General features: G+C 43.1%; 4 protein-coding genes across 10 annotated transcripts; 2 read left to right on the top strand and 2 right to left on the bottom strand.

Annotated features, from left to right (window-relative positions):
• Positions 1-86: 86 nt before the first annotated feature.
• On the top strand, positions 87-11,063 carry Tmem131 (Transmembrane protein 131). Of its 5 annotated transcripts, none has more exons than XM_077398855.1 (23): positions 87-330; positions 1,321-1,385; positions 1,786-1,814; positions 2,477-2,560; positions 2,632-2,755; positions 2,921-3,034; positions 3,122-3,244; positions 3,368-3,531; positions 3,613-3,799; positions 3,906-4,014; positions 4,093-4,352; positions 4,468-4,881; positions 4,974-5,162; positions 5,248-5,476; positions 5,612-5,993; positions 6,087-6,302; positions 6,389-6,528; positions 6,748-8,048; positions 8,323-8,647; positions 8,925-9,358; positions 9,448-9,649; positions 9,798-9,967; positions 10,047-11,063. In XM_077398855.1, the coding sequence occupies exons 1-23, from the start codon at positions 237-239 to the stop codon at positions 10,134-10,136; spliced, it is 5,445 nt and encodes a 1,814-aa protein (XP_077254981.1). In that variant the 5' UTR covers positions 87-236; the 3' UTR covers positions 10,137-11,063. The 5 variants fall into 5 exon arrangements, with proteins under 5 accessions (XP_077254981.1, XP_077254983.1, XP_077254980.1 ...); XM_077398857.1 differs by having other exon boundaries at positions 88-330; positions 4,093-4,280; positions 9,445-9,649; XM_077398854.1 differs by having other exon boundaries at positions 88-330; positions 9,445-9,649.
• A 143-nt stretch (positions 11,064-11,206) lies between these two features.
• On the bottom strand, positions 11,207-12,400 carry LOC143893476 (uncharacterized). The gene is made up of 2 exons (XM_077398934.1): positions 11,548-12,400; positions 11,207-11,405 (listed from the first exon to the last, which is right to left on the bottom strand). Exons 1-2 carry the CDS (start codon positions 12,244-12,246, stop codon positions 11,322-11,324), a joined length of 783 nt encoding a protein of 260 aa, XP_077255060.1. The 5' UTR covers positions 12,247-12,400; the 3' UTR covers positions 11,207-11,321.
• Positions 12,401-12,689: 289 nt separating this feature from the next.
• On the bottom strand, positions 12,690-14,660 carry Tex (THO complex 3 homolog tex). 3 transcript variants are annotated; one of them, XM_077398931.1, is made up of 3 exons: positions 14,141-14,279; positions 13,866-13,971; positions 12,690-13,602 (listed from the first exon to the last, which is right to left on the bottom strand). In XM_077398931.1, the coding sequence occupies exons 2-3, from the start codon at positions 13,866-13,868 to the stop codon at positions 12,820-12,822; spliced, it is 786 nt and encodes a 261-aa protein (XP_077255057.1). In that variant the 5' UTR covers positions 13,869-13,971; positions 14,141-14,279; the 3' UTR covers positions 12,690-12,819. The 3 variants fall into 3 exon arrangements, with proteins under 3 accessions (XP_077255057.1, XP_077255058.1, XP_077255055.1); XM_077398932.1 differs by having other exon boundaries at positions 13,866-13,948; positions 14,141-14,273; XM_077398929.1 differs by lacking the exon at positions 13,866-13,971 and having other exon boundaries at positions 14,141-14,660.
• Rpn3 (regulatory particle non-ATPase 3) lies at positions 14,481-16,673 on the top strand. Its single transcript, XM_077398904.1, has 2 exons — positions 14,481-14,496; positions 14,654-16,673. Exon 2 carries the CDS (start codon positions 14,886-14,888, stop codon positions 16,401-16,403), a length of 1,518 nt encoding a protein of 505 aa, XP_077255030.1. The 5' UTR covers positions 14,481-14,496; positions 14,654-14,885; the 3' UTR covers positions 16,404-16,673.
• Positions 16,674-17,024: the final 351 nt, after the last annotated feature.

The following is a 17,024-nucleotide window of genomic DNA, read 5'->3' as shown; positions in this document are numbered from 1 at the left end:
AGGGGGGAATCTTCGGATCTTCGAAAACAGCCGCGGCGCCGGTGGCGCCGCCCGGCGGCGGCTTCGCGCGGCGCGCTGCGGCGCGCCAGCGGAATCGATATCGCGCGCTTCGATAGTACCGGAGTATGGCCGAAGGCGGACTCTCATGTCCGCCAAAGACAAAATAGCGTGCAACAGCAACGGCAGCAGAAGCGGACGCGACAGCAGTGCGCCGGCAACGGTCGCGGCGTTATATTATGCCCGTGTCAAAGGTGTTCTATTGCCTGTTCCTGTTGACGCTACTGGACGCGACGTCGCAAATCCGGCCGTCGCTGCACGGCCATAACAATGGTGAGTTTCTCTCTCTGTATGTGCGTGTCTCTCTCTCTCTCTTTCTTTCTCGCACGCTCGCTCGCTGTCTCTCTGTCTCTCTCCCTCACTCCGTTTCTTCCCCGCATGACTATTTCGATGCAGCCGATTTGCATCCAACAATAACAATCGGCCGCGTTGCGCGCGCGTGCACGCACGCGAGCGCGGGACCCACGGTGAGGCGCGATAAGGCCCACCACCACGTCCACCGGTGCCTAAAGCTTTCAGCGATACCCCCCCCGCGCGAGATACCATCGCCGATATACCCGTCGCGCGACGACGAAGGTCACGCCGCGAGCCGCGAGCTTCACGCCGTCACGCGCGATCCGCGTCCCGACGCGGCGGCGAGCGGCGAGACGCTTTGCTCCGTTTCTCTCCCTTTTCCTCACGGCCGACTCCCACCTTTCGAAATTCCCCGAATTTCTCAGAGAAATCCGCACGCGATCGAGGAATGATATAACCTCGGCAGCGCTGCTGCTCGTCAGGATCCGTGTTTACGTTGCGCGCGACGCAACCCGCGTCACGAAACTTCACCTCCGGCCTCCGCCGCGGGACAACGTTTGTCGCGATGCCCAGATTAATTTTAAACGAAAAACACGAGCGACGCGCTTGAATGTCACCTGCGGATCATAATTGCGGATTTATATTCGCGATTTTTTTGTTTTTCTTCGTATACTTGCAGCTTTCGTAAATTTCTTATTTCCTTAATTTTACATAATTGTATTAGCGGGAGTATTAATTAGCAGTTGTCATTATTGTGTGGGTGTCACCTCTTTGCATTTTTTATATAATATACGCGTCGCGCCTTGTCAGCTTTGTATATTTTAATTGTATTTGGAGCTTGAATAAGCTGTGCAAAACTTGAACGTATATTTTTATATCTATATATTTAATGTAGCATGCGTATTTATATTATTTTTATACATGACGTAACGCGGTAATGTTTAAAATATGAATTTCGTTATTTTGTAGCCTTTGTTCAGGATGACAACGACGTTCAATATCTTTTGGATAATATGCCAATATCTATGCATAAGGTTAGTAAACTTGCTACGTGCGACGTATGTATAATTATTATTTATCAAATGTATCAACTAATATATTTACAAGAAGAATATCTAATGCAAGGATACTTGTATTTTAAGGTAATCGGTACCATAAAGGCTGCGTTCGCTTTGGATGCTTTTGCGCTGAAAGCATCGCTCCCTCTTTTTTCAACATGTAACGAGCAATAAAGATGGACTGACGCTTTCAGCACGAAAGCGCCCGAAGCGAACGCAGCCAGAGAGTAATTGCTTTTATCCGTTTGTGAAGAACAGTGTGGAAATGAGTTGTAAATCTAACGATTAATTTGTTCCTCGAACAATCAGTTATTATTAAAACAGCGTGACATGTACGGCAGAGATGTTATATTGGAATTTTTGTTTTTATTTGTAGGATTTTGCTAATACGGTACACGGGGCTGGGTAAGCATAATACTCATTAAGATATAACGGTGAGTGGAAGTAGGAAAGGTATTTCGTCATAATCTTTCTTTCTGATACTCGTCTTAGAACTGCGCAGGGTACCCTGCGTCTAGCTACACATTTTATTTGCGGCCATCGGAGTTATCTTATTGTCATACTTTTCGCTTGATTTATGAATCATAACAAGATTCGCTAAGCTTGGGGCTTGATTTGCAAAACCGTCAGCAAACCGAAGATAAGATAATTCAAACTTTTTCGTGTCATATGTTCTAAAAAAAGGCAATAAAGGGGATACTTGATTCAGATAAACTCTTTGTCAATATGTACATTATGTAAACATCACTTATATTAAACGAGTAAACATTAAATATATACTTTAGAGAAATTGTAATTATTATGTAATACTTTGTCTTGTGTTTTTAATTGAGGGATCGATGCGTTAAAACAAATGCATCATTTGAAATCATCCGCTGGATAATTGTTTCATCGTGTCATTCTAACGTGAAAAGCTGGGAAATATTGCTTTATTAACAGTGTACCAAACCAATTCACTTAAAACTAATTGTTCTTATACCTTTCCTATTTTCAATTTCCATTATTGGAACTGCCGCGCATCCGGGATGAATTGATTAATTGTTAAACCGCATCGTCGTGTTTTTAAGGGATGCTGCATCGGACGAAGATAAAATGGAAGATTCGTTCTCTCACATTTTTTTCGAGCCAAGTATCTTGGACTTCAAAGAAAGGTATTGTTTAACGCAATCTCGATTCGGTGGTGATCATAGAAGTTAAATTTTAACACAGTGTAATCTTTCAGACAACTTGGTATTCCTCACCAAGAAACTGTGATCGTGTTTAACAAAGATCACAATAAAACTATACATCTTTCATCGATATCGGGAAATACACGTCATTTCCATTCATCGTTTTTTCAAAACAAAGTAAGTTTACCGAGTGGTATGACAGTAATCAAAACAAGAAGTAGATTAATTTAAAGATATAGATATGTCTAACGTTAATTTATGATCCTTAAATATTTAATTTACTCATACATTTCTTAAAAATTGTGGATAATTATCTAATATTAACATCTCTTTTTGTGCCAGGTAATTCCACCACTGGGGAACACAACATTTAATGTCGTGTTTCTTGGTCGAGACGAAGGTGACATTGATACGCACCTTTTTATACATACTTCAGATGGGACACTAAAGTATCAGGTAATAAAGAATTTATATATCACAGTTATAATATTAATATATTAAATATATATATATCTGCAATAAAGTATTTTTTAATCTGTGCAGGTCAAAGGAATAAGTGTCAGTAGTCCTTATAGACTCAGACCTGTAGTTGATGTCAAGTTACCATTAAATGCATCTTTTACACCTCTTATATATATGCACAATCCACATCCAGAAGCTTTACAAGTATGTAAATATTAATAGATAATACTATCTATAAAAAGAATTATTTATATGCGTGTATCGATTATATAAGTATCAGTCATATTATGTAATTAATTTTTCTCTATTTGTATTGCATAAACAAAGGTGATGGAAGTATACAGTAGTGGCGGAGAATTTCAATTAGAATTACCATCGGGCGAGCCGGAAGGCTCTCGTGAATTATGGGAAATTTTACCTTATCAAACGAAGCCTATCATCAGACTAACTTTTAATGCTTACGCAGAAAAGAATCATACAGCATACGTTAGGTGGGTATATGAAATATAGAGTAGGCTGTATTCTTAAAATATTAGGCATATTTTAGTATATACAATTGGGATATGTTACAGATTTAAAGTGAATAACACTGCTGAGATCCTTGTGGTAGCAGTCGAAGTAGAAGTCAAAAGTGGAGCTGGTCTTCATTGGGGTGGAAGTTCTGGAATAATTAATTTAGGTATGGGTGGCTCGTTGCAGCCGCCTATTCGCCTCCCTATTGCTTTAAAAAATTCCGCGAAAAAAGCAATTAAAATTGTGGTAAGTTGTGCAAGAATTGTTCAAATCTTTTCGAGTCGTTTTAGAAGAGAAAGTTGATATCTATCAATTTCAAGATATTACTAAACAAACAAAATGTTTTTCGTAGAATATTATAAATACACCTGTATCGAAAGCATTAAAACTACATTTTGAGCCAGCAATAATTCCAGGAGAGACAGATATACCAATCGCCATTGGAATGCTGGTTTACGATTGTAAGAGATAACGCATTACCTACTATAAAAAGATGTTTTGAGCTACTATTCAGAATACTTCCATATTAATGTTTTTAGGGAAAACCGGTTTGGATTTGCAACACTTCAAAGGCAAATTAATAATAAAAGCAATAGGTCCAGGTGGTTCTAGTCAGAAATTAGCAATTCCCTGGGTAGCCCAAGTGTTGCAGGGTGGATTAGAAGTAAACACATCGATTACTCATTATTGTTCTCCGCAATCCAATCAAGCCCGGAATTTTAGCGTGGTGAATAAATTTAAATTACCATTAGCTATTACGAATGTCACGATGTGTTCGAACGCGAAATCGCTTTTTACGGTAAGAATCGTTATTTTTCTTTAACGGACACCCAACGTAACTTTTTTTTCCTTTTTATTTCTCAACTATTTCTCGATTACTCTTTAAAATAAAAAAAATTGATGTATATTTCCAGATAAAAGATTTTATTCCTAGAGTAATAAAACCTGAACAGAAGGTCAATATATTTTCTTTACAACTTGCCAAAGAAAGGAAAGGTGATAACGTGAAGATGGAGTCGTCGATATTGATACATTCAAACGTATCGGTGACCGAAGTTCCGGTGTTGAGTTATGACGGGAAACTGAAAAAAGTTATGCCGGGCGAGGAAGACGATATGGGAACAATGAATTTTGGTACTGTGGGGAGCGGTACCGAGAACGAGGCAATTTTTGCGCTAGAGAATCAGAACCCCGTCAATGTGGAGCTACACAGCTGGGGTGTGAATATGCCTGGTGCAGTTTTAGAATTGATGGGATGTCAAAATGGACCCGCGGATTTGCTGGATAAGGAATTTCGAAATATAACCGTATGCAGCCATTCTGGAAATGTGAGTATTGCACGATAAATTTGCATTTTATACGTTACACATGTAACGCTATAGATTTACTTATAAATACATATGCATAATTTTTATTTCAGCAATACATAAAACCGGAGTTTCTGGCAATCTTTAAGATTAAAGTGAAGACTCCAATGGTTGAGGAGGACACGATTGTTGGCGATGTTTTCGTGCGAACGACCTACGAGCGATTTACTTTGCCGGTGTATATGCGGGTTGCGCACGGCAAGATTTCCTTGAAGAAGCTTATTTTTACTGATTGCTTCCCTGTGAGTGGTAATCCATCTTTCCAGAACCAGTACTCCTCAACGTGACGCACATTCGTGTAACTTTATGTGATCTCTCAACCAACAGGGATCGATCTGTGTGCAACAAGTGAAGGTGCATTCTACGTTCTCAAGACCGATGGAGGTGACGCATATCGCACCCATAAACAAGGACGACAGAATAAAGTACATCCCGTTGGAGGAAGCTACGATGCCGGTCATATCCAAGGGCGAGAATAATGTCGGCTCAATACAAATCGATCCCTCAGTGACCTGCAAGCAGCAGTGTTATTTAGGTTTATCACTGGATACCAACAGTAAGTGACACATTGTTCATCCGTACTTCGCTATTCGTAAACTTGGAATACGTTTCGCATTTTCACTTTTATTATTATACAATTGTTACATTAGTTACATCAGTTCAGTCGTGTAGCTACGTTTCACTTTTACAGCGGGTAGTCAGTGGTTGAACACGATGAGCCTTCCCTCGCATACGCGCGACTCCGATTTGAATTTTCTGAACACGCGACACGTGCGCTTCATCAACTCCACCGCGGATGGTTCGTGGGAAAACATCACGATGCGCTTGGACACGACCGAAGTGCGCAGTCACAAATTTTATGTGAACATCAAACCGTACTGGCCGAGCCTGTTGGCCGGCTCCAGTAGCATAAGGAACAAGAGTGTCCTGATGTTCCCATTGACTCAAGTCGGAAACACGTCGTACAGAGCGATCAAGTTGCACAATCCGAGTGCGAGCCCGCTGATAATTCAGCTGGTTATGGATTGGAACTATCCTCAAGGAGCGCGTCTTTATCACTCTTTGCCAATGAAGTACGTAATCGATTATTATTTGGTTGACAATCGTTTTGCAAGTCATTTTTATTCAGGCCAAAAATTAATAATAAAAAAATTGATATTGCACAGATTTAAGCCTGTTTATGCGGAATTTTCGTCCACTATCCCGGAGGAGTTCAAACTAGAAGAGAATGCGGATGAGCGAGAATTGTTTGAGAAACAATGGGGTGTAACGATAGCGCCTCAATCGCTTCCTTTATATTTAAACCCTTCGGAAACGCGAACAATTCGCGTGGCATACACACCCTTTTCCACTTTGGCGTCGTCTGGTTTTTTATATATTAGGTAAGTTGAGACTGCGAGAGAGAGAGAAAAAAAAGAAGAATGTGCAGGTGCCCTATTTATTGACGCACATTTTACTGGTTTTCCAGAAATAATATGACTATTTTAGAAGTCTTGCGTATGAGCGGCCGAGGCGCGAGCGCACAATTTAGATTCGGTCATCGCAAGCCGGGATCGATTACGCCTCTGTTATTCGAACTAACGGATAAGCATCTTAAAGATTGTGAACGTATGTACGTTTTCTCAATCTTTGTCTCATAATCTCGAAAGAAAAGATACAACATCTTCTTAACGTGTTTAATTTACTGTTTTGTTGTTACACTCGTAAGGCATATTTTAAATCAACACTCTTTTGCACCGTGCATATTTCTCGACGATTCTAATTTCGCCTTAATCGTCGCAATCGAGAGGAGGAGATTTTCCTTATAATAACGCTTTCCTTTCCCAGGAGATCGCAACAAGCTCGTTACGACTCTCACCGTAAAGCGATCTTTCACGGCTAGAAATACGGGAGAGCTGCCGATCGAGATTTACGGCTTCTACATCAACGACTGGCATTGCGAGGGTTACGGCTTCAAGGTGCTCGATTGCACGCCTTTCAAATTGAGTCCGAACGCTACCAAGAGAATCGAGATAGCGTTCACCCCGGACTTCACGTTGTCGCGCGTGGAACGGAAGCTGCTGGTGATGACGAGCATGGGACCGGATGCCGGCGAGAACGTTGAGAACGGCGTGGTGATACTTAATCTGCTGGCAACTTTGCCGGCGCACTCGTTAAATTTATGCGCGTCGGTGCTTGCCAGACCGTCGTGGGAAGGCGCGGTGCAGAAGGCCGCTATCATCCTCTCATCGGTATTGATGTTGTGCGTCGCCGTGGTCTCGTTCCTCGAAGCGGACCGAATACTACGGGAAGGCCTGGCCAATTACTCGAAGGAGAATCCGGTGCAACCGCCTCTGGATCTGCGGCTGCTGTCGCATATCTCGACGCACAACACGACGCAAGGAGGTAATAGTGGCAGTGGTTGTATCGTTAACAAAAACGAGAAAATCTCGACGACAAGCGACGAGAAAACCAAGACGAAGAAAGACGAAGCGTTTCCAGACTGGTCATTAATGAACGTGAAAAAGTGCAAGGACAAGGACGCGCAGAAGGGATTGAAAATCCCGGACTGGTCCGCCGAGGAAGAACGTAAATTTAAATTGGATATCGAGTCCAAAGATTTGCTGTCCTTCAAGCGAAGCGAGGAATCGTCTAATGTTATTAATAATCTTAACGTCGCGAATATGACAAGTACGTACGCGTCGAAGAAAAAGAATAATAAGAAACAAAACAACGTTCAAGAGGCCCAGTCGGACAATTGCATGACGAACGATGCACTTACGGACATTCAATTGATTCAAGAGAAGAAGTACAATGTCAACGCAATTACAAAGTCGAGTCCGACGTCGAACAGAAAAGGAAAGACGCAGTCAACGACGCAGTCGAGTGTCAAAGAGGAGTCAAAGTTGAATGACCACGAGGTTCAAATGGACACGACGATAATGAATAACAATCGGGTTAACAAGTCTGACAACAAGCGCAATAAACAGACAAACAGCAGTGGAAACAACAATAGTAACCATAATAATCACGTTTCATTGAAAAAGCTCGAACAGGCGAGCACTCAAAAGACCGTTCATCTTTCGGAAGAAGAGACGTCGTCCACGACGACGGAGAGTTCGACTCACGATGAAACGACATCGTGTAAAGTAAGTCCCATTTACGTCAACTCATTGAAAGACATATATAAGTAATTTTAATTCCACGATTATACTTTATTTTTTTCAAAGATCCAATATTAGTGTTAATTTTAAAAATAATTTAATGCTGAAAATTAGATAGGTTTTTGCAAAAAGATTATTGTTAAATAATAATGGAACTCTTGTCTCAGAATTAATATATCGATTGTTAATCGATTACGTGAATAGATATAGGCTTCCGAGATATCTATAAAAAGATTTTTCTTTCGTAATTTATTTTCAGAGTTCTGATCATCCGTGCGGGAAACAAGAGAAGCTACAAAGGAAGCCGATATCTAAGAAGAGCAAACCTCAGTCTATTCCTCCTGTGCCATGCATAGATTATAAGGATAACTACGAAGGCGACTGTGATGACGATGAGTACGATAAGGAGAAGCAGAATAATCCAAATAGATGGAAGACGAACACTACTAGGTCCGGCACAAAGCATCATATTCATACCTCGCATACCGTCGAGTCATCCTTCAAGTCACGTCAAAATAAGAATCCGCCGCGAAAGGAGAAAACGGTGCAGAAACGTCGTGTAGCTGACAAAACACATGTTAAATGTATGTACTCATATACGATATTGAAATGCATTAGCGCGGAATAAGTAAAAACCTGTTTTCTTGAATTTTAATACGGTAATAGCATGTAAAAAATTTCATTTTAAATTAAACCTATTAATCTGTTAAATGAATCGCGTAAAATGTTTCCCTTTTTTCTTTAACTTATTAATTTTGGTTACATTTATTATAATAGCACTTAATAATGTACGTATAAAAGTACTAGAAGTATTTCCTGCATATATATAAAAATAACAGTTTTTATTCGTTATTGTTGCAGCTCTTCCTGTGAACGGAAACATAAGTCAAAAAGAGGATGTAACGCGCAGCATAGGAGTAATGCCCAGTCCTTTGCCACCACCACCTTCCTGTTGGGGCGAGAACAGAGCTAAGTTCAGCGATGTAGTGGCGCGAAGTCCGGAGATCGTCTCACCGTTCTCCAATTTAAATCACACGAATCACAAGAGTCAAACGAGTACGTCAAATCTGTTCACGGTATTCAATACCGATGTCAAAGACGTTCAATGCGCTAAGCCACAATCGTCACAAGAGTCGCCGCAAACACCAAAGGAATACAATTTGATGTCGAATCCAGCCCCTCTCTGTAATACAACTGTAAACAAAAATAAATCACTCGAGCCAGAGCCTTTAATTTTGCAGCCGGAATCGCAACATTCGAACAGCTATTTCATCAATACCTTCACAGAACATCCAGTAAGTCACTGTTCGAATTAACTTAATCTTTAAATTGTCATGTAATTCTCAATTAATTAAATTAAAATTCTCAATCAAATTATCAGCAGTTTGAACGCGAGCTGGTGCCATACGACGATCTTCCAGAGACCGACGAGCCTTTAGTAGAATTGGAGACCCCCGAAGAAGACACGCGGTGCCAATTGTGGGAAGACACTAGTCCAATAATAAATTTATTATCAGAGAGTACGAACGGATTTCAGTTGGAGTCGCCGAAAACCCCGGAGAAACCTGTTTTGTCGGACTTAAAAGGTATTAAGCTCAGCTATTCAGAAAGGATATCGAAACTGTTCTTATTTTAAATTATATAAATTTAAGTGTAATCAGAATTAGTTTCAGAATAGAAGTTTTTTTTTTTTTAATTAAAAAAACAACACGATTTTAATGTGTATACTTACAGATAATTGGACAGTTGATACAAACTGGGAACCATTGCACACCAGGGCAGCGGTCGGAGAGGAACGTGGCGTATGGGGAATCAACACAGGGGGTGTATGGGCTGCGGCACCTTGGGGTGCGGCCGCACCTCCCATGATATCGCAAACGTTACAGTCCGAGACGGATACGCAAGTACGTGACCAACGAATGTAAAAAAGAACTCTGATCTTTACCGTAAAGCCCGTAATTTAATCTTCAATTGTTATTCCAGGAAAGATCGGGATTCGATCCGTTTCGTTCGCTCAGCACAATATGGACGCCATCGTCGACGGAATCGTGGAGAACGAAACGCGAGGATTAATGACTTGGAACTTCGAAGAGGTTTTATCTTGTGATATCTTGTTTCATGATTTTTTGGCGAAAGTCGAGAAAAAGATAACCAACGGTCTTAATGACGGTAAAATAATTGTCGCGATAACAGATTTGAGAAGTCGAAAATTGTTGTTTTGTTGCTACTGCGCTGAGCGTACTTTGTGATATAATTGTTGCTATTACGTTGTACGATAGTAACGCAGGTGAATAGTCTCTCAAACGAATTATTTTCGTACAGTCTCTTAAACCAAAATCTATATGTTACTTCTTACTTTCTATTTCGTTATTTAAAGAAATTTGATATTTTTAAATTATTTGCAAAGATACTTCGATGCAGGATAATCGAATATTTTCTTTTTTTTGTTTGTTTGTTTGTTTTTTCCTTTTGTTTTGGTTTGCTAAAAAAGAGTGAACATGACCGATCAGTTACAGTGAAATGAAATAGAAATAGTACATGTGGAATTACAAAATCGAATATAAAAAGTGAAAAAGGGAATACAGTTTCATATTGTAATCACAGCACATATTAATTTAAAGGAACAATGTGTTGTACATTGCTTATACGGAAATTTATAATTTGCTCCTTGTCACAAAATACACTCCTTTATCTTCTCTCATGATATCGCCCGTGTATGTATGTACAAGGAAAAAAGAAAGAAGGAAAAGAGAACTATCACAATATTTGAGAGTTCCCGATTTTGATATTAACCATGAGTGATAATTAAGTTATTTGAGATGAGTGAGAACTGTGATTTTTTTATAGTCTTGACTTGTAGAGGATATCTTCAAGCAAATTTTCAAGAGACGAGTTTACAAGATTTGCGCCGTATACACAAAATACGAAGTGAAAGAAATGTGTACCTATTCTTCAAGACTGGTAATCGTTGTGTTTTAATAAAGAAGTCACAAAAAAAGAGCACAGTAATGTTTTATATTCGAAAAGATAGAAACTTTTTTTCATAGATTATCGGAGTTAAAGTCCACGCCGCGAGTTCTTTCAGAATCTCACTGATATTTATATACGTATTACTAGAAAAACGATAAAGCACAACTCCATGATTTATACATCACCCATTATTTCCCTACAAATATCAGTTTATTGAATCTTGGCTGATGTTATTGACTCCATTTTCTAATGGGGAATGACAAAATCCTTTTCAATATTATAAAAACTTTACAAAAATGTCAATCTGCAACCCATTCTCGATGTATTCGCGTAAACGCACGACTTCGCCTGTTGTATCCTTCGTTGGAGCAGCTGCAAATGAAGTTTTTCGCGTTATACGCTTCGCTATTTTATTTTATTTACTTACAAAAGTAGAAAAAAAGAGATGTACGAAAATATATATATACACACATCTATCTTTTATTACGTTTCTGCGATATCGAAAATTATATACCACATTATCATTTTCTATCTTCTTTTGCAACTTCTTCCTGTTTATCGCGGAACTGCTGGCCCTAGACTGAACGTTATCCTCGCCGAGATTCTTGTGCCGAGGTTTCTGTTGCGCCATGATCTTCCTCAGCAGCAACTCGTTCTCCCACCCGATCTTGCGCATCTCCTCGTCGGTGAAGCTCATGTTCCATCGTCCGCACCTCCTCGATCTGGCAAACCTGTCCCTATCCGCCGTGGTAGCGCGAGACGGATCGTTACCGAGCGAGCAAGATTCATCCTGATCGTCGGTCCACCTCGACTCGCTGACCCCGATGTCCCGTTCCTCCAAACTCTGGCTGAGCTGAAGATCAGTGACGCGGATCAGAGAAGAAGAGTTCAGCGAACTTGACGTGACATTCGTGACGTCGGATTCGTCGCAGGACTCGTCGGAGCAGAAGGACTCGCCTGTGTACACGGATTCGTCGTCCGACGTCTCCTTAATCTTCCGTACAACTTCCTCCTTATCGCCTTCTTCATCCGTAGCGGAAGGACTTGGCTCGCTTGGCCGCTCTAAAGCCGTCGTTTCTTCGGTCTCGCTCTCCTCCTCGTCGATCTCGTGAATATTACGGGTGTCATTGAAGCTGCCTCTCGTCTCTCGCGCATCTTCGTCGGGAACGTACCGGCATACGCAGACGGTGTTTGTTTCATCCCGATTCGCCATAGCGAGACGAATATCGTCGGAGAAGGCAGGGCGAGACCCAACGAGGAACACGAAGTTCCCGCTGATGACCGTACGGATAAAACAAAACGTGACTCACATGGTCTCGGGTAAACCTGAGCCAAACACGGTAACCATGCCGACCGAACGGTCAACAAAAAAGTTCACGCTTGATTATTTGATATAACTCTGTCTTGATCAATAAATCGATACCGAGTGTGATCGATAATATAAAGTATACGATAAGGTTCAACAGAAACACGTAGCCTAACGTATCTCATTAAATCAATTACATCATTACATCTTATCGAGTTCATCAGATTTATAATATTCGCGTTTATACATTTTCCATTTTTTATATTCGTATTTATAATCGTTCTCAATTTTTGGAACACGGTCCAGTTTTTATGTAGCTCATCGTGATCTCACAATTACGAGATAATGTGTTTGTGGAATATTTCTCAAGTTTATTTATATATTTTTTTTTATATTTATAAAATATAAAACAAGACGATATTTCGCGCGCGCGCCCGCGAGAACAGTACGAACCCAGAACAAAAAGGTACAAAAAGTCATTCAATCATTCGCGAAACCGTATACCTTTAAACTACCGGCATCGCGTTTCCGGTCGTACGAGTCCTTATCGTCACACGCGTAAGCTAAGAGATACTGTTTCGGGTGCCACGCGACAGTGAATGTCGCTGCCTCTACCGGGACGTCGGCGATCTTCTCGCCGGTCTGCACCTCACCGATGTCTATGACCAAGTCCTCGGAGGCCGCTGCTAGGAGCTGCCCATCATACGAGAAGGAGATGGTCCTGACCGGCCACTCCAGCCGCGAGAATGTCCTCAGGCAACACAACTCGTCGGCGTCCCACAGGGAGACCAGCGCGTCCGCGGATCCGATAGCGAAATACTGGCCGGTCGGATCGAACTCGATGCAGATGCACGTGCCGGGATGCGCCTTGATCACGTGCAACAGCTCCAGCTCCGGATAGCTGAGTATGTGCACGCAGCCCTGGCCGTTGGTCAGGTAAAACGTGTCCGAGTCCTTGTTCCACGAGATCTCGTTCACCTCGAAGTTGAACTGCTCCTCCGCGCGTATTTTCATCACCCGGGCGTCGATGAACGTCACCAGGTCTTCCTTGTTTCCCACGGCAATCGTGTTACCGTCCGGCGACCACGATATGTTGATGTTTTCCCCTCTGGTGCTGATGTTCGCCGTGCATTTCTGCGTCCTCGTATCCCAGATGCGTACCGTCTTGTCGCCACTTGCCGTGGATAATAATTCTGGGGAGAAGGCGTGCCAGCACAACTGGTCCACGCTGCCGCCGTGTCCTCTAAAAGTCGTCTCCTGCTTCTAAATAAAAAACAAAAAGACTTACGTTGAGGACCGTGTAATTAAATCTGCGATTAGAATTGCGTTAATATTGAAACAACTTAATAACATATGGAGGTTGATGCAAGGCATTTCGAATATTTAGAAAATTGTTCTCTAAAGTGTAAATTTTTAGTATTTAAAACAATTGCAATTTTTCGAAAGGCATTCAAATTCGAATGAACATATTTATGAAGAAAATTAAAAAACATTCGAAACGATATGTCGTTTGATTCTTTACTTGCCATTTAAGATTTTTCTGAAGGGATAGCTACCCCAAGAAAAGGGAAAGCAATACAGCTGAATTTATCATAATCACATGCCTCCCCTGAGAAGAAAATATCATCTTTTCTACAAACCAAAAAAAATTATTTAAAAAATAAAAAGAAGCAGCTGGTGATGTCCGAATAAACATCCTGAGGCCGGTTACCGTACATTAGTATTCACACATGCAGTTCTCTATACTATAATTATCGATTTTACGAAGAAAAGGGATTCGTTACAGGTTACGTTTACTAACCAAGCGATCCGGGCATAGCGAGAATATGCAAACGGACTTGTCGAAGGAGCCCGAGGCCAGGTATTTGCCGTCGCAGCTCCATCCCACGCTGTGCACCTTCGCCGAGTGGCTCTGCTGCTCCCGGATTTTGTTGTGCGACTTAAAATAATTAATTAGCTCTTCCACACGCGAAGCGGCCATCGTCACCTGCCGATTATTTTACTTGCCTAATCCTAATCGCCGGGCGCCCTAACCTAACTCGCCGCGGTTATCGGAGTACTCCAGACAGTCGAGACAATTCAGACGCAGTGCAGGGTGCAGGTAGATCGTGGGACGTGGGACATGTGACGCGGGACTCCAATGCATCCATAGCACAAGTAAATTGTTTACATTAACATTCACAAAAGAGAGTAATAGTTAAATATAACGTTGACACTCGAAAAATCTCCGACTAACTATGAAATTTGCCAAATTTCAACATTTAAAAAATAATATCGCACTTTATCTTATTTCTACCGCCGCGGCTCTTTATAGTTCGCGCGCATTGTCACACCAATCCAATGAGCGTGCGGCCGTCCTAACCTCGAATCGAGCATTCGCCGTACGGTGAGTTGCACAAATCAGCACACAAATACGAGGTGGATCGGGTGGACAATGAGTATCTGAACGGTCGTCCGGAACCCCATCCTTCCGTCCCGAGCACCGCGAACGAGAGAGCTGTCGGCGTAGAGTGGGAAGTCAACGATCACCAGCGGACAGCGTGATCATGGGCGTGCCGAGCGGCAGAAACGTCGAGGCGATGGACGTTGACGTGAATCCGGCGGGCGCGACCGACGGCGCGCAGAACGGCGACGGCGACGGGGCGGGTGAGCGCAGGGACACCGATATGCAGACCGTGTGCGACATCCGCGAGCACACGCGGCAGATCGAGAAGGCGGTGCAGAACAAGGAGCCGCGCTTCGTGCTCCGCGCCCTTCGCACCCTGCCCAACACCCGCCGTCGTCTCAACCCGGTCGTCCTGCGCGGCCTCGTCACCGGCTTCTACGCCAAGTCCGTCGCCGAGCGCGACGCCCTCCTCGCCTGGGTGGAGGAGCCGATGGACGTGGACGACTGCCAGACGGTCACCCAGAAGTTCCGCAGCTCCTCGTCGTCCCTGCTCCCCGAGATCGACGGCTACATCCATCTGCTGGTGCTGATCCGGCTGATCGACACCGGCAAGTACAACGAGGCGGTGCAGTGCTCGGAGCAGCTGGTGCAGAAGATCGGCGCGCAGAACCGCAGGACCATCGACCTGATCGCCGCGAAGTGCTACTTCTATCACTCGCGCGCGTACGAGCTGACGGATCAGCTCGACAAGATCCGGGGTTTCCTGCACCTACGTCTACGTACCGCGACCCTGCGCAACGACTTCGAGGGCCAGGCGGTGCTGATCAATTGCCTGTTGCGCAACTACCTGCACTACAATCTCTACGATCAAGCGGACAAGCTGGTGCTCAAGTCGACCTTCCCCGAGTCGGCCAGCAACAACGAGTGGGCGCGTTTCCTCTACTACCTCGGCAGGATAAAGGCCGCCAGGCTGGAGTACTCGGCGGCGCACAAGTATTTGGTGCAGGCGATGCGCAAGGCGCCGCAGACCACGGCGGTCGGTTTTAGGCAGACGGTACAGAAGCTGGCGGTCGCGGTGGAGCTTCTTCTCGGCGACATCCCGGAGAGGCAGATATTCCGGCAGGCCGCTCTACGCCGGGCCCTCGCCCCGTACTTCCAGCTGACCCAGGCGGTGCGCCTGGGCAACCTGCAGCGCTTCGGCGAGGTCCTGGAGAACTTTGGACCGCAGTTCCGCGCCGATCACACGTTCACGCTGATCCTACGGTTGCGGCACAACGTCATCAAGACCGCGATCCGCTCGATCGGGCTCTCGTATTCGCGCATATCACCGACCGACATCGCCCGCAAGCTGGGACTGGACTCCAGCGTGGACGCGGAGTTCATCGTGGCCAAGGCGATCCGCGACGGCGTGATCGAGGCTACCCTGGACCCGGAGAACGGCTATATGCGCAGTAAGGAGACCACGGACATCTACTGCACCAAGGAGCCGCTGCTGGCGTTTCATCAGAGAATCACGTTCTGCCTGGACCTGCATAATCAGAGCGTCAAGGCAATGCGCTACCCGCCTAAGTCTTACGGGAAGGACTTGGAGTCTGCGGAGGAGCGCAGAGAGAGGGAACAGCAGGATCTGGAGCTGGCCAAGGAGATGGCCGAGGAAGACGACGACGGTTTCCCTTGAATTTCGCGACGTCCCCCCCGCAGATCTCAGACGAAAGAGCGTGACGTCCCGGAGTCACTCCTAGAAGATATTGATGCGTGCTTTTCTAACGTTAAATGGATTTCTAGACACATAAGAACGACGAGGACCGATAAAGGCATCGCCGTGACGTTTACGGAAACGTTTCTCGAATTTGTAAACGTTAATAATGATAATAACGAGTTATGAGTACATGTAATGTGAGATGAAAACAATATTGCAATTTAATAAAGTAACTTCTCGATATTGTTACTTATGTTATTATGTCAGAAATTTTTCTTCGACTAATTTTAACGAATTCTTAATATCGCATAATTGAAAATGTATAAGAGCGAGAGTAAAAATATAGAAGCTATTACGTATATACGTACTACTAGTTTGATATATATATTTTTTTTTTAATATAGTATCTATAATTTTTATATTACTTTATGCGCATTATAATAAAAATCATTTAATATATCGATAAAATTTTATGAGAAATATAATTTATATTTCGCCTGAAATAAATATCAAAAAGAGCTGAACAGTTATTTCTAAAATGCCGCTCAAAAATCGCCAGATGGACAATCGGCTTGAATTTTAATTGGCCGCTTAATAGGG

This window comes from Temnothorax americanus, unplaced genomic scaffold, assembly GCF_048541705.1.
Source record: "Temnothorax americanus isolate GAGA-0224 unplaced genomic scaffold, ASM4854170v1 Scaffold12, whole genome shotgun sequence".
In the NCBI taxonomy this organism is placed as follows: domain Eukaryota; kingdom Metazoa; phylum Arthropoda; class Insecta; order Hymenoptera; family Formicidae; genus Temnothorax; species Temnothorax americanus.
The sequence above is the reverse complement of the archived record's forward strand: the minus strand, read 5'-3'. Positions and strand labels throughout refer to the sequence as shown.

Bases quoted from the DNA above. Each gene is read 5' to 3' on its own strand.
- Tmem131 (XM_077398854.1), top strand. From the start codon at position 237: ATGCCCGTGTCAAAGGTGTTCTATTGCCTGTTCCTGTTGACGCTACTG. The intron at 5,477-5,611 runs GTAAGTGACACA...TCACTTTTACAG, and splicing joins TTTATCACTGGATACCAACA to CGGGTAGTCAGTGGTTGAAC. The intron at 6,529-6,747 runs GTATGTACGTTT...TTCCTTTCCCAG, and splicing joins GCATCTTAAAGATTGTGAAC to GAGATCGCAACAAGCTCGTT.
- Rpn3 (XM_077398904.1), top strand. From the start codon at position 14,886: ATGGGCGTGCCGAGCGGCAGAAACGTCGAGGCGATGGACGTTGACGTG.
- Tex (XM_077398929.1), bottom strand. From the start codon at position 14,320: ATGGCCGCTTCGCGTGTGGAAGAGCTAATTAATTATTTTAAGTCGCAC. The intron at 13,603-14,140 runs GTTAGTAAACGT...TTTTTTATTTAG, and splicing joins CGCTATGCCCGGATCGCTTG to AAGCAGGAGACGACTTTTAG.
- LOC143893476 (XM_077398934.1), bottom strand. From the start codon at position 12,246: ATGGCGAATCGGGATGAAACAAACACCGTCTGCGTATGCCGGTACGTT. The intron at 11,406-11,547 runs GTATATAATTTT...CTTCATTTGCAG, and splicing joins AGATAGAAAATGATAATGTG to CTGCTCCAACGAAGGATACA.